General features: G+C 42.7%; 1 protein-coding gene across 5 annotated transcripts in view; it reads left to right on the plus strand.

The window, feature by feature from the left end:
* Fam107b (family with sequence similarity 107 member B) overlaps positions 1 to 13535 on the plus strand; it is a 207128-nt gene that overhangs the window by 177323 nt on the left and 16270 nt on the right. The window contains exon 1 of one of the 5 annotated variants that reach the window (XM_074056617.1): positions 4024 to 4289. The exons of the other annotated variants lie outside the window; for them this stretch is intronic. Within the exon in view, the coding sequence (XP_073912718.1) occupies positions 4169 to 4289 (121 nt within the window). The 5' untranslated portion in view covers positions 4024 to 4168. Of the gene's footprint in view, positions 1 to 4023; positions 4290 to 13535 lie in introns of those variants that run through there. 5 annotated transcript variants of the gene reach the window in all.

Consider the following 13535-nt stretch of genomic DNA (forward strand, 5'->3'; position numbering starts at 1 on the left):
TCATGCTGCAGGGTGGCCCCGTTTGTAGTGGACCAGAAAAATCAGTTTAGTAGGTCATGACAGGCATTCAGAAAAACATGAGATGATCAGTACATCAGTACATCAAAGTGTACAGCAGGCAGTAAAGGCCACACATTGCTTCTGGGATCTTTCACTTTTCATTTCAGTGTGTGTGTGTGTGTGTGTGTGTGTGTGTGTGCGCGTGCCATGGTACGTAAGGTGCTTTTTTGGGGGAGGGGGGTTGTTTTTCTGTTGCTCGGGATTGAACCCAGAGCCTTGCACATGCTAGGCAAGTTCTATACCACTGAACTACATCCTCAGCCCCAGAATAATTGAAAGCCATTGGTTTGGGATATTTTAAAAAGCTGATCAAAGTTTATCACAATTACAGTGAGTTTAATTGTGCATAGCAGGGAAGTCCTTATTATTGAGTCTTTCTTAACATGCATTTCCATCATAACATGAGTGGATTCATTGAGACCTTTTTAAGATTTTGGACTTTGACAACCCAATGTCACCATTGTTTACAGTGTATTCTTTGCTTTCTGGTTCCTGCCAAGATCCATCTAAACGTCACGTCTAGATGGGAGAGGCACATGTAGCCAAGCCTGTTGTCATGTGCGCAGTTAAACACGGTGAATATGGCTACCCAGACTGGAAGTTTCAGATTTCAAATGTGTTTTTGTTTCTGTTAAGGCTGTCATTTTTCTTTTCTCTAGATCCTTTGCAACAGAACTGTACTGCATATCTCCAAAGCACATCTGAAAAAGCTGTGTTTGTGGCAGCAGTGGACAGAGGAGAGGGCAGTCCATGCACTGCAGGGTTGCTTGTAGGAAATTGGTGCCTCAGTCCACCAGGAAGACCCTGGAGCACAAGGCAGCTTTGGGAGAATTTGATAAGCTAAAAAAAAAGAGAAATAACAACTGCTATTGGGACTGACATCTCAGAGCATTAAACTGGAGAGAGAGAGAAAGAAATTCCTTCATATTGGCCACAATATATTGTTACTTGTTAAGTTTTTAATAATGGGATGCAGTGATTTTTTTTTCCCCCAGAACTAGTTCATTTTGAAAGGGAAAGTAAGATTCTACTTTCAATTCTAAAGATTCATAGGTGAAATTATAAAAATGAAGTGTCTTTTTTTTTTTTTTTTTTTTTTGTGGTACTAGAGGCTGAACCCAGGGCCTTGGCCTTAAAATGTAGTTATTCTACTATTTGAATGATGCTCCTAGGATTTCATTTGTATTTTGTTTTTGAGAGAGTCTTATCATGCTAATTTCCTGTATCTCAAATAGCTGGGATTACAGGAGCATACCACTTTTCTGGCTTGTGGTTTTTTTTTTTTTTTTTTTGAGACAGGTTCTTGCTGTATAGCTCATCTAAACCTGAACTCTGGATTCTCCTACCTCATCCTCCAGGGTGCCAGGCTTATAGACATTTGCACCATGCCCTGCCATCTTTCCTAATTAACATGTCACATGTACCATTGTGTTTATATATTTTCTACTATAAACAATTTAAAAATCATACTCTCAGCCAAGTATGGTGGAGTGTACCTACAATTCCAGCTACTCAGGAGGCTGAGGCAGGAGGATCATGAGTTTGAGATCAGCCTGGGCAAAGTTAGTAAGACCCTATCTGAAAAACAAAATAAAAAAGGACTAGTGGTGTGGCTTCAGAGGTGGAGCACTTGTCTAGAAAATAGTGGTCCTGGGTTCAATTCACAGTATCACAAAAAAAAAAGAAAGAAAGAAAAAGAAGAAATGTACTCTTGAATACTTGGACTCTTCTTACTCAGCTTTGCATTTACAAAATTACAAGCCAAAGAAAAGAGAATTTTTTCCAAGTTTTGTTCTTTGATAACTCTGAATTGCCTTGAGAAATTTTAAAAAGAATTGTCTAATTTTTTCATGGCTCTTTTGCTACATTTTGCTTTGAACACTTCATCCTTTTAAGAAGGTAAAACTATTCTTTATTTCTAAGCCTTTCAGATTAGATTTTCTTTAAAAGGCTGTCATGATACAGCAGCGGTTTGTTAGATATTTTATAATTGTTCTCTGGAAGCAATTTGTAAATTCCTTTATAGCCAGCCGTCAGGACAAGTTCTTATTATGGATGGGTGACCTGTCATTTGTTTCTGTCCTTATTTAATTAAAGTAATCAGTGCTCTTGTTTGTGTGGATTTAAAAACAGGTACTGTTAAAAAAAAGTTTTGACCTTAATGAGAGAAGTCAGAGCTGACAGGAATTTTTCAGATAATGAGTTCTTGGGTAATGAATCCTGTTGCAAAGAAAGAAATGAAAACATTTACAAGTTCACTAACTTCAGGGAGAGCAGCAGAATTCTTGAGAGGTGCCAGGCACAGTACTTACTAGTGTTACCGCCTGATTCTGTTACCTTGCTTAATCATTGTGGCTGCCATAGGATTTATTTATTCATTTTAAATTGTTTTTTACTGGAGACTGTGGCAGTCATCTTAAACAATTCTTAAAAGCATCCTGTTTGAGTAAAGATGAATGAGGTCACTCAACTTCCATAGGGTCTGGATCATGACTGATGGCTCTGTTTCTCATCACTAAGTGATTATTTCTTTATGGCCTGTTTTAACTCCAGAAGTAAATGAAGTTTTAAAATCTTTGTTTCAAAAATTAATCAATTTTTATTGTGGTTCTGGGATGGAACCCAAGGCCTTGCTTATGCTAGGCAAGGGCTCTACCACACCACCAGCCACATGCAGCCCTTGAATACTTCCTTAAACAGTGAGGTCCCTCTTCTTACTCCTGAGAATAAAGGTTATTATGCTTTTCAGACATCATGGCACCTGATATTTGGCAATATAAATGCAAACTGCTGTTTTTAGGGTTCCATTGTCCTGCTGTCCTTAATTTGCTGAGTATGTAGCCAGTATTTAGTCTCATTCTGATTTGGAGAGGCTCCCTGTGCCTGTCCCCATGCAGACAGATAGTCCAGGACTTCAGCATAGCCCCTTGGGGATATCAATCCAGCCTCTGGACTCTGCTGTGCTTTGGGGTGACAGAGATCACTATGGGAAGTCAACAGTATCAGAGAGCTGAGTTGCCTTGTTTTTGTTTTCCTTGACTCTCCAAAGCAGCCTGTGGGAAAGTGGGAAGGCCTGGTGTCTTAGAACAACAGCCTCCAGAGGGAGTTGAATTAATGTGCAGAATTCAAGCCGAGAAAGTTAGAGTTGGTGGAGTTTACTCACTTGTTCCGGTGCCCACGCCTACTACTAACGTGTTTACGTTTGAACTTTTGCCAAAACCCCCTTAGTTTGAAAAGGGAGATTTTGTGTAGACAGCAAAGCTTAGGCTGAAAGTTTCCCATCTCTGTGTACTGCAGCTTTTGTTATGGAGGCAAGAATGTCACTTTCAGCTTTGTAGCTGAGGTCCAGAGAAGCTCAGTGAAGGGCCCGGTGAGCCCCTTGTCAGGAGGTTAGTGTGCCTTTGACGATGGCTGAATTTAGTATGTATTAATCTGCTCAAGCTGCTGTAACAACATGCCATAGATAGGGTGGCTTAAATGACAGTTCTGGGAGCTGGAAGGCTGAGATCATGGTGCAAGCTACTTCCATTCCTAGTGAGGATGCTCTTCTTGGCTGGCCATCTTGTTGTGTCCTCATCTGGTGGGGAGTGAGTTGTGTTTGGTGGTGGGGAAGGAGGCAGTGGAGAGAGAGAGAGAGAGAGAGAGAGAGAGAGAGAGAGAGAGAGAGAGATTAATTGCTTGAAGGACTCTAATACCATCGTATTATAGCAGAAGGTCTACCATGACTTCAACCTAATTACAACATTCGGATGCTTCATCCTGATTACCACCTCAGATACTCTCCCCTTAGGGGTGGGGAACTTAGGACTTTAACATAAATTTTGGGGGAACACATTCAGTCAATAACAGTATGTCAGTGAGGTAGAATTGGTTATCTACCCCACAGCCATTGCTGTCTTCTCTGCGTTGCTGACATGCTGTGTTTGTTTTTTTTTCTAGCTTTCTTTGCAGCTGGGGTGGTCACAGGATACTGTTCTGCCCAATGAGATGAAAGTTGTCCCCCAGGGGCTTTTGGGCGTTCCTTCTCTTCGGATGAATAGAGCCAGCAAGGAGGCTTTCCCTGTCTTTCCTTCCTCCTGTGTGGGCAGGGGCTGCGAGGCAAGGCAAGATGATGAGGAGAGCCCAGGACCCTCATGACACCACTGAGCTCTGTCGCCTTGACTATCTAACGCCAACATTTTTCTGTGAGCTGAAGAGGAGCCCTAGTGGTTTCAGCTACTTGCAGTCAGGTATTACCAGTGCTCTAAGGCATCTCACTGATGGAGTCTACAGGGAAACCCTTCCTCCTCTTGGAGCTAGCTGGAGTCCAGTCTTGAGGATTTTGTCTCTGAGCCTCCCTATACTTTCTACTCCCAGGGTGTCCATATCATGCTGGTTGTCTCTCACTGTGTATATTGTATGTGTGTGTGTCTTTGGACTACGAGCTCCTAACATCAGAACCATGGCCTACCTCATGACTCAGACTTAGGAGGGGCATGGTGAATGTTTGAGTTCAGGGGCTAACTGTCTGGTTCTGGTCTTGACGACTGTTGGCTTACCCTTCCTATATTGCTCTTGATGTCCTCCATAATAAAATGGCAGTTTGTTGTTCACAGAAAGCCTGAAGAGAGAGGTAAGTGGGAAAACAGACTTTAATTAAAAGTACTTGAAATGTGTAAATAGCTGCTCTCAGGGGTTTAGTTAAAGACAGACAATCCTCCAAAGACTTGGAGACGTGCCCCAGTCATCACATTAATTTCTCAAAGTAGAAACAAGAATCAGATAAGAGTCATCTTACAGTCTTTTAACTATGAAACATTGTAATCATACATTAAAACACGTAATCATGATCATTGTTTCTGCCCTCAAAGTCTCCATTTTTCTATATGAGTGAAAAATGAAGTTTATAGACAACCACTTAATTAATTGTGCTATTTCAAAAAGTGAAATAATAAGTTGAGTGGCTGAAGTCAGAATGCTTTCTTAGGTAAAAAAGCTTATTTGATTCGCAGTATGGCTGAATGTATACATTTGAGATGAAAAGTTCTAAAACAGTAGGATGCCTGGCTGTCATTTTACCAATAAGGAAGCAGACCCAGAGAAGTAGTAAGTTAGGGTTTATGTTTGTGGACCTTTCATTTAAGGTTTTTTCTAGTTGTATTAGTCAGTTTTATCATCTCTGTGACCAGTAAGTACCTGACACAAGCATCTTAAGGGAGAAAAGATTTATTTTAGCTCACAATTTTAGAGGGTTTGGTTCATGGTCATTTGGCTTTGTGTTTGTGGGTCTGGGATGAGGTAGAACATTATGGCAGAGGGAGCATTTGAAGAGGCTGTTTACCTCATAGTACACAGGAAGCAGAGAAAGACTGGAGGGGATGGGGAACCAGGTACAACCTTCAAAGGCACGCCCCCAGTGACCTGCTTTTTCCAGGTAGGCCCCATGCAAAGTTTTCACTATCTCCTAAAATAGTGCCACCAGCTGGGGACCAAGCATTCAACACATGAGCCTGGGGGGACATCTCCTATTCCATCCATAACCCTACTCCAGCTGGTAACTTACTGTGACAAAGGCTTTTGGAATCCCATCATCCAGGAACCACCAGGAGCATCTGTAGACATGGGTAAGTTGGCTTCAGCGGGCCGGAGTGTCTGAAAGAGCCTTGGACTGTCTTGGAGAGGCAGAGCTGGCCTTGTGCTTATGTGAGTGATCTGAAGGAGGGATGAGGGGTATGGGGCTGGTCAGGAGCAGGCACTGTGCAGTGATTGTGTGTCTTAACAGTTTTTAGAGGCAGAGTCTGAAGTGGGGTAGAAGTGGTCACACGTTAACAAACACAGGGACTATCTGGTCATTTTTGAGGTAAAATGTGTGTTTGTCTGTATCCTGGTCCAAGCTGTCTTTGGGTTCTGATGGTCTTGTTGGGGTCAAGCTGTCAGTGAGGATGGTTTTCATGTTTTGAAGAACTCACTATTCAATGTTGTCTTGAATGCTGATGCTTAGGGAAGGAGAGGATGAAGTGCCAGGTAGAGACGAAGATTTCTGAAGTGACTAGGCTTGAGCAGTCACTGTTTTTAACATTGTAGCTGCTCAGCAGGACTAGCTAAAAAAAATGCAAATCATAACGACTTTGTACTGTCTTAAAATTTGGCAGGTTGTAGAAGCAGATAAAACTGAAGTGCTATTATTAAAGTATTATTATAATTTAAATAGATTCTTATAGTTTTCAAAGATGCCATCCATCTACTGATCAGGATAGCGGTGGTGTTACTCATGGTGCCAAAACACACACCAAAGTTAGTAGAAAATAGAGAAAATCAATGTAGATAACTTAAGAGAGCAGCCGTAAGTGTGAGAGGCATTGTGGCAGAGTGAAGCATGAGCCAGGGCAAGACTTTGGTTCTCATCTTGCTGGGCCTCAGTTTCTTCTTCTGTAATAAGAAAGTTGAACAAATAGTCTCTGCATTGCTCCTAACGTCTCTGTCATTAAGTCTTTTGAAGGCCAAGTCTTTTATTTTGAACATACTACTTTGGCAGTTAAGCCCAGCCATGGGTTTTATGGAATTATTATTCAGCTCTTGAAGAGAGGAATGTTTGAGGGCTTTGAAAGCTAATCAGCAGGAAGTTTTTTCTGGTCTGTGTAGTTTCTTTCCTCTCAGGAATGAAGAGGCCTAGATCAACCATTGCTCAGTTCATCCCCTTTGTATTTTCCTGGAGTGAATAACCCAGATGATTCCTCCTCAGAAATCAACATATAATAAAATTGCTAGGTGAGGCCTCTTTATTCAGGGATTTGTAGTTTAGGATAAAGTGTGCTAACCTTTTTTTTCAAATTAGAATTCTGTGGTACAGAATATCACAGTATAAATAAACATTGTGTTATTTGTAATTTTTGAAATGACACACAATCCAAGAGAATAAAAAAATTGTTTAATTTCAGTGGCTTGGAAACCACTTGTGGGTTTGCTTGTGGGATTGCCACATGGCTGTTGCACTATGGCAGGCAGTAGAAATGCCTTTCCTTTGTAGCTTGGAGATTATGCCCCAGGCAGTTGCTGGTGGATGTTAAAGTTGCACTAAAGTGGACTGTTATTAATATCTGAAGTCAACCAGATATTCATCAGTGAGTATAGTAGTGGGATGTCAGTGATGGTGCCCACAGCACCCCCTCCAAGCAGCAACTTTGTAATAGAAGTGCTAAACACTGGGAAAGAGACCAGACAGTGCTTAGGAGGTGTCATGCTCCTAAGTTAGGAGAAAGAGCTTGGAATAGGCTTCTAGACATGAGTTAGAGAGAGGCACCATAGCAAAGTGGTACCCAGCATGGACTCCAGAGCGTGGATTCCAGAGTAAGCTGCATGACATGGCCACTTACACGTTTGTAGGCTTAGGTAAGTTCCTCAGCCTCTTTGGGCCTCAGTTTCTGCATCTGTACGATGGGGTGAATTTAGTGTCTCCCTGGAAGGTTGTATGGCACATAATACACTTTATGAAACACAGATGGCTGGGTGCAGAAATTCTCACTGAGTACATCTCAGGTAGTGCATTTGCATTTACAGATTCCCTGGGGTGCTGGTGCTGCTGGCCTGGGGGCATTGGTGACACTGAAGATCTCTGGGCTGTGTTTTTATACCCACAAGTACACACACAGGCATTTGTTTTATAAAACAAGGGCATATTATTTTGGAACCTCGTATTTTTTTCCCGTTTAATTCATCCTGAGTAGTTTCCCTTTCATTATTTTTATCCTAACGTTAACTGAATTGTATTCCATTATTAGCTATTTTGTTATCCTCTTCCACTTTTTTCACCCATCAGAAACCATGCTGGGATCAGTATTCTTATACATTCATTTTTGTTAACATCTCTGGAATTACCAGATAAAGACATGTTAAGGCCTTTTTCCACATAAAGTTTTTAGAAAGAAAGTAGCAAAAATGTACATTTTTTTGAGCAAAAGAGCAAAGATTTATTAAACAGAGAGGAAAAGAAAAGGAAAGCCCCCGTATAGGGGCAAAATGTATCTTCTTACAAGTAGTCTATGAGAGTGAAAGCTTATTTTCTAAATGTAAGGGAATGAGGAGAGAAAACTTCGTCATTAACCTTTTTTGTGTGTCTTTGGTCTCTGGTGGGAGTAGGCAAGGAGACTACCCATGGATGTATTGAGATGGCATCGATACTTGTAGAATGGGAAGAATGAGAAGGCTGAATGTGATTTGATTTCAGGGTACTTTTTAGGATTCAGACTTGAATTATTGAAACAATGCTGATAGACATACCTGCTGTAGGTAATTTTATGCAAAGAACATTAATACTGTTTTATGTTTGCTTTTCATATAAGGTATAAAAGTGATTGCTGCTGCTAGTTCAGTAGTCTTTATTTTAAAAGCTGTGTTCTTGTCTGTGATATTTAGGATGCCCCTGGACATGAAGTTTGGGTTTAACAAAGTGAGGTCCCTCTACTCCCATGTGGGCCTCTGCCCTGGGCCCCAGCAGTTGAGACTCTTTGAGGAGGACAGGGTGTGAGGGTGGATGCATGCATTCCTACCAGGAGGCCTACCAGGATGGATCTCTGGCAGAGGGACAGGGGTTTAGGGAACTGGGTGAGTAGGAATGGAGGTCAAAGCGAGGTCTGTGTGGAATCTAAGGAGTACATCCTTCATGCATCCATCTGGCCCTGGCAGTGAGGCCACAACTCTGCAGCTCTTGGTCATAAAGTCAACAGACAAGCAAGCTTACCTCCTTTTCATCCATCATAACCTTCAACTGTTTAACTTACAAGGGATCTTAGAGGCCATCTTGCCTAACCTGTTTGTTGGAATAAGGGCATTCAATAACTTTTCTCTTTGTGTGTGTATGTTGCTGGGGATTAAAATTAGGACCATGGCTGTATTAGGCATAATACGGAGCTATATATAGTCCTGCAAATAATTTATTATTTTCAGATGAACTTCACTATGTATACAAGGTATACAGCGGATTTGTTTGTTTGTTTTTTAGTTTTTAGAATGGAACAGTAAGTTGACTCTGAGTTTTTTTTTTTAATCCTTTTACAGCAGAGCTAAGTTTTTGCGTTGAGATGGCTAAATGGTAGATGGGCACAGGGACAGACAGAAGCAGAGAGCCAGGGTGGCCGTGGTTGCCTTGCTCAGCCTGGGGTGATAGCTGGCTTCAAGTCAGCACACACTGCTTCTGCCCATGGGGCTTCTCTGCTGTGCCTCTTCTGTGGGAGGCCAAGCTCAGAACTTCTTGCCCCCTCCTATTAAGGTCTCCTAAGACTTCTGGGTAGCCTCGGACAAAGAATAGCTCTCTTCTGTGCCAGCTCCATGCTTTTTAGAGTGTACACACCAGTTTCCTTCAAAAACTGTTTTCTTTCTTCTTTGTAGTAAAGAAATAAGTGCCAATGATTTCTTTTAAAACACTGCTGCTCTGAACACAAACTGTACCTTTTACCACTGGGTGACACTGTTAGACCACAGAATACTCTTTCCTGAAGAATCAAGGGTCCTTGCAATTCTGTTTTCAGCAAGTGGCTTATGTTGGAGGAGGAATACTTGAATCTAAACTTAAGACTAGTCATCTATCAAATATTATGTGATTAAGTGTAATTTATCAGTCTAAGGCAATTTGAAGGCCAGTGAGTTTAGGGTAATCAATTATTAATGAAATCCATTAATAGGACAGCATTTCAGTTGCTTAGAGGGTATGTAGATAAATGTGCTTCATATTAACGAACTGCTAATTATTTCATGGGAGTATTTATCAACCAATGTTCTAATATTTGTTTCCCACCAGACAAATATCTGAATTATCTTTCTGTGGGCAAAGACTCATTGCCTGTGTGCATGGCATTTGTTACAGCTTTAGTGAGGATTTTGTTGAACGTTCTTATTTGGGAATGAGCATAGGCTGTTAGTCGGAAAAATGAGCATTTGATTCCCTTTGCAGATCTGTGTCCAGAACAACTAGCGGCGCCTCACTTGCTAAGCACCTGCAAGATATCTTGAGGAAAGGGGATTTGCTTGAAGCATGTCGTCCTGTCCTCCCCTGTGCTCAGCCCACCCTTTTGGCTTGCCCTGATCAGTAGCTGGTCAGTTCAGCTGACCGGTCTGTGACTGGGCTGTTTGTGAAGATAAGAAATGAGTAAGAGTCAGGCTTTTCCTTTCCTGGCTAATATGAGTAGTAAGAAAAGTTCAAATTTAATCTTAATCAAAGTAGATTTCAGTATCCTACAAGAAATATTAACAATGCCCTGCAGGAATATGAAGGAGCAACCCTGAAGAAATCAACAAAGCCTAAGTGGGGAGGTTAATTACTCCATCTGGTTCCTCTAATCCTTCAGCCCCAACCGTCAATACACTTTTATAAAGTGCTTGCTGTGTGACGCACAGCATGGAGTAAGACCAGAGGTGTTGTCTCCCATGACTCAGAGAAGGCACAAGGAGTGGTGGCCTCAGCTTTCTACTAGATCTGTGTCTACTAGTCACTGTGTGGCTACTTTAGGTTGGAGGTCTTTGTGTGCGAGAGCTGTGCGTGGATGATGGAGTTGATCCGAGGTCTCCTCCCTTCTGTGGGGACTCACATCTGTCCTTGTAGGGAGACAACACAGATGCATAGAAACTGAATTTGGGGCATAGGATTGCCAAAGGGTTAAATCCATAGCAGAAAGGGAGTATCAGGGTAAATGTACACACTGGTTCAGACCAAAAGGTCTTATCTCTTGAGGAGTGGCTGTGGTTTGTGGAGAGGGAAGATTTGAGTGAAGTTTGTGCAAGGTGCCTGGGGTTTTCATGGACTGGAGAAAGGAATTTCATGTGGGAAGGAATCAATCCAGAAGAGAGGTAGAAATAGGACTGTGCCTGGGTTTTGTGTGCACTGGGTGAGAGGAGTAGAGGATTGGTGCTGGAGAGCAGGAGCCACAAGTTTGGGGAGGGGGAGGAAAACCCAACTCTGGAAAAACTTGAAAGGGAGGCCAGGTGGTTGAACCTTCCATTTTGAGGTGACAGTGATGGTCAGCTTGGCAGCTCTGGATCTGATTAAATTGGGTGGTGCATTGGATGGGCTGACGGTGCAGTTGGGTTGGAGGGCAGGATGGCCAGAAGGGATGAAACTCAGTAGGAACTGATTGCAAGATTCCGAGAGTGCAGGGAGAAAACAGCAACTAGGATGCTAGCAGTGGCAAGGGGATGGTTTTCCAGTCTATTTATAGAGAAGAATCTATGAGTGAGTTGGTTCCCCCTCAAGGCTGAGGGTGGGACATTAGGGGACTGCAGTGAGTGAGTGCCCAATAGCAAGAGGGTGGTGCACATGGTGTCATCTCTGTTGCTTCTTACAGCAGCAGCTTCAGCCTCAGTTTGCCTGGGATGATTGCCACTGCAGTGTCCACTTGGTTTGCAGGATCTTTCCTGTCCTGTTCTGTGTGGTCTTACTCAGAACCTGATGGGTGTTTGGCATTGAGGTGGCCCACAGTAAATGGCAGGTGATGTGGAGTGTGGCTCTACATGGGCAGATCAAGAGAGGGTATCCAAAGGGCTGGCTTTCAAACCCAGAAGGAGATGGACAACAGCTTCAGATCCTAGAGCGAGCCCGAAGAGAATGTCATCTACAAAGAAGCCTGTGATCCCTGAGTCCTGAGGACATCCCCCTGGACAGGGATACTTAGGCTATAGGAACAGGTGTGCTGACATTTGTTGTCTGTTAGTGATACACTGGTGGCTTTTTTCTTTGGCTGCCTCATGGATCTCAGCCCTCATGGACAGACCTTGAAGGTCAGGAGCACAGGGCCTTTTATCTGAGAGAACATCTGACTGGCCAAGGGGCACAGCCAGCCCCCAGAGAACAGTTGGTAAGGAGGATGCTCACCATGGCCCTCGATCAGGGTGACATTTCTCTAGCTTAGTCCTCAGGCCCAGCCACTTCCTGACTGAGCTCATGGATTCCTGTGGTTTCCACTTCAGGTGGGACTGGCTAGGCTGGAAAGTGCAGAACTGCCAGAGTAGCAGGCTCTGACTTGCTGCCTTCGCACAGCTGGCTGCCTGTCACCACCACGGCACGTGCTAGCCAGCTGTCCGTTTGCTTTTCTCAGTTCTTGTGTAGATGTGCTGCTGTTGGCCATGGCGAAAGAGTGTTCCTCTCCCCCTGACATGCGCTCTTCAAGAAATTAGGGTTGTGCTACAGCCTACCAGGTGATTTTAATCCTGCCCTGGAGCAGAGAGAGTGAATGTGCAGAGGTCCTGTCTTATGTCTTAGAACTTCAGGTAATTGAATGGGAAAAGTCCCCCAAGTATCAGTCTCTGGGGAGCACAGAGGGATGCTGTAGTTGGCTAAAGGCCCTTGAAGGACTTTATTTAGCTCCGAAATGCTTTTCCCACCCAATGTTGGGTGTTGGGGTTCAAATCCTGGGCCTAGTGTCTTCTAGGCAAGCATTCTACCACTGAACCCCACCCCTGGTGCATCCCTAGAGTTTGTGTTTCACTGGTTTTTACATTTCATCTTCAAAACTTTTCTAGGTTACTTTGAATATACAACTTTCCATCAAAACTGGATTATTCTTAACTGGTTTCTTTTTTTACCTTTTACTTTGGCTTTGATCATGATATATTGGGCAATTTAGCAAATGTCTCATTTTTTAGCAAAGTCTTGAACTTTGAGGAGCACAAGCAGGAGGAACTTGTTAGTTTCTGTGGAAAGCAGGCCAGACTTTCACTTGTTGACCGGCAGCATAGGTTTCTTCTGCTCAGGCTGTAGCAGGAGTTTGGGTGTCCAGCTGTCATACTTGCTCTCTCAGTTCTGCTTCTGACATTTTGTGTACCCATTCTACAAGCAGGAGCAGTTTTTTTTTTTGTTGTTGTTGCTGTTAAATGCTAATATAAAAGCTCTAATAGCACAGAAGCTTGTTTTTAAATATGCAGGCCTAGTAAATTCTGTTGCCAGTAGCATGGGATGTCAAATAAACTATTCTAGTACATTTTCATTTTCTGTCCCCAACCTATTGTTTATTACTCACCCTTTCCATAGGTTTCATTGAGCATTATACAAACCATGCCTCTAAGAAGATTTCAACTATTCTCTGTTTTGACTTTTTTTGGAGTTCCATCAACCAATTGGGTAGGCCAGGTTCCACAAGGAATGTGGGAGGTTAAATAGTGAATATTAATTGGGTTGACTTGATGTTTGAAGAGTTAAACTAAGGAGATGTTGTTTTTTCACAGACCCCTAATTTATTTAATTGCCATATGCTAAGAATACTTACTCACAACAGATTACTGAACAGGGCTGTTCATGTTACAGGTAAGACTGAAACACAGAGATGGGGAAATTCCTGGGGTTTTCCAGGCCTTCGCAGGTGCAGGCTGCTGAGTGACTCCACTGTGCTTTGGGCTCACCTATTAGGGAGTTTCTTTTCTTCCTTCCATTTCCCTTTCTGCTACCCTTCTGTCCAGATTGGAAAAATGAACAGAGGCCACGATTAGGGTCATCCATTTTGTTTGCAATTTTA

Source organism: Castor canadensis, chromosome 15 (assembly GCF_047511655.1).
Source record: "Castor canadensis chromosome 15, mCasCan1.hap1v2, whole genome shotgun sequence".
Lineage (NCBI taxonomy): Eukaryota > Metazoa > Chordata > Mammalia > Rodentia > Castoridae > Castor > Castor canadensis.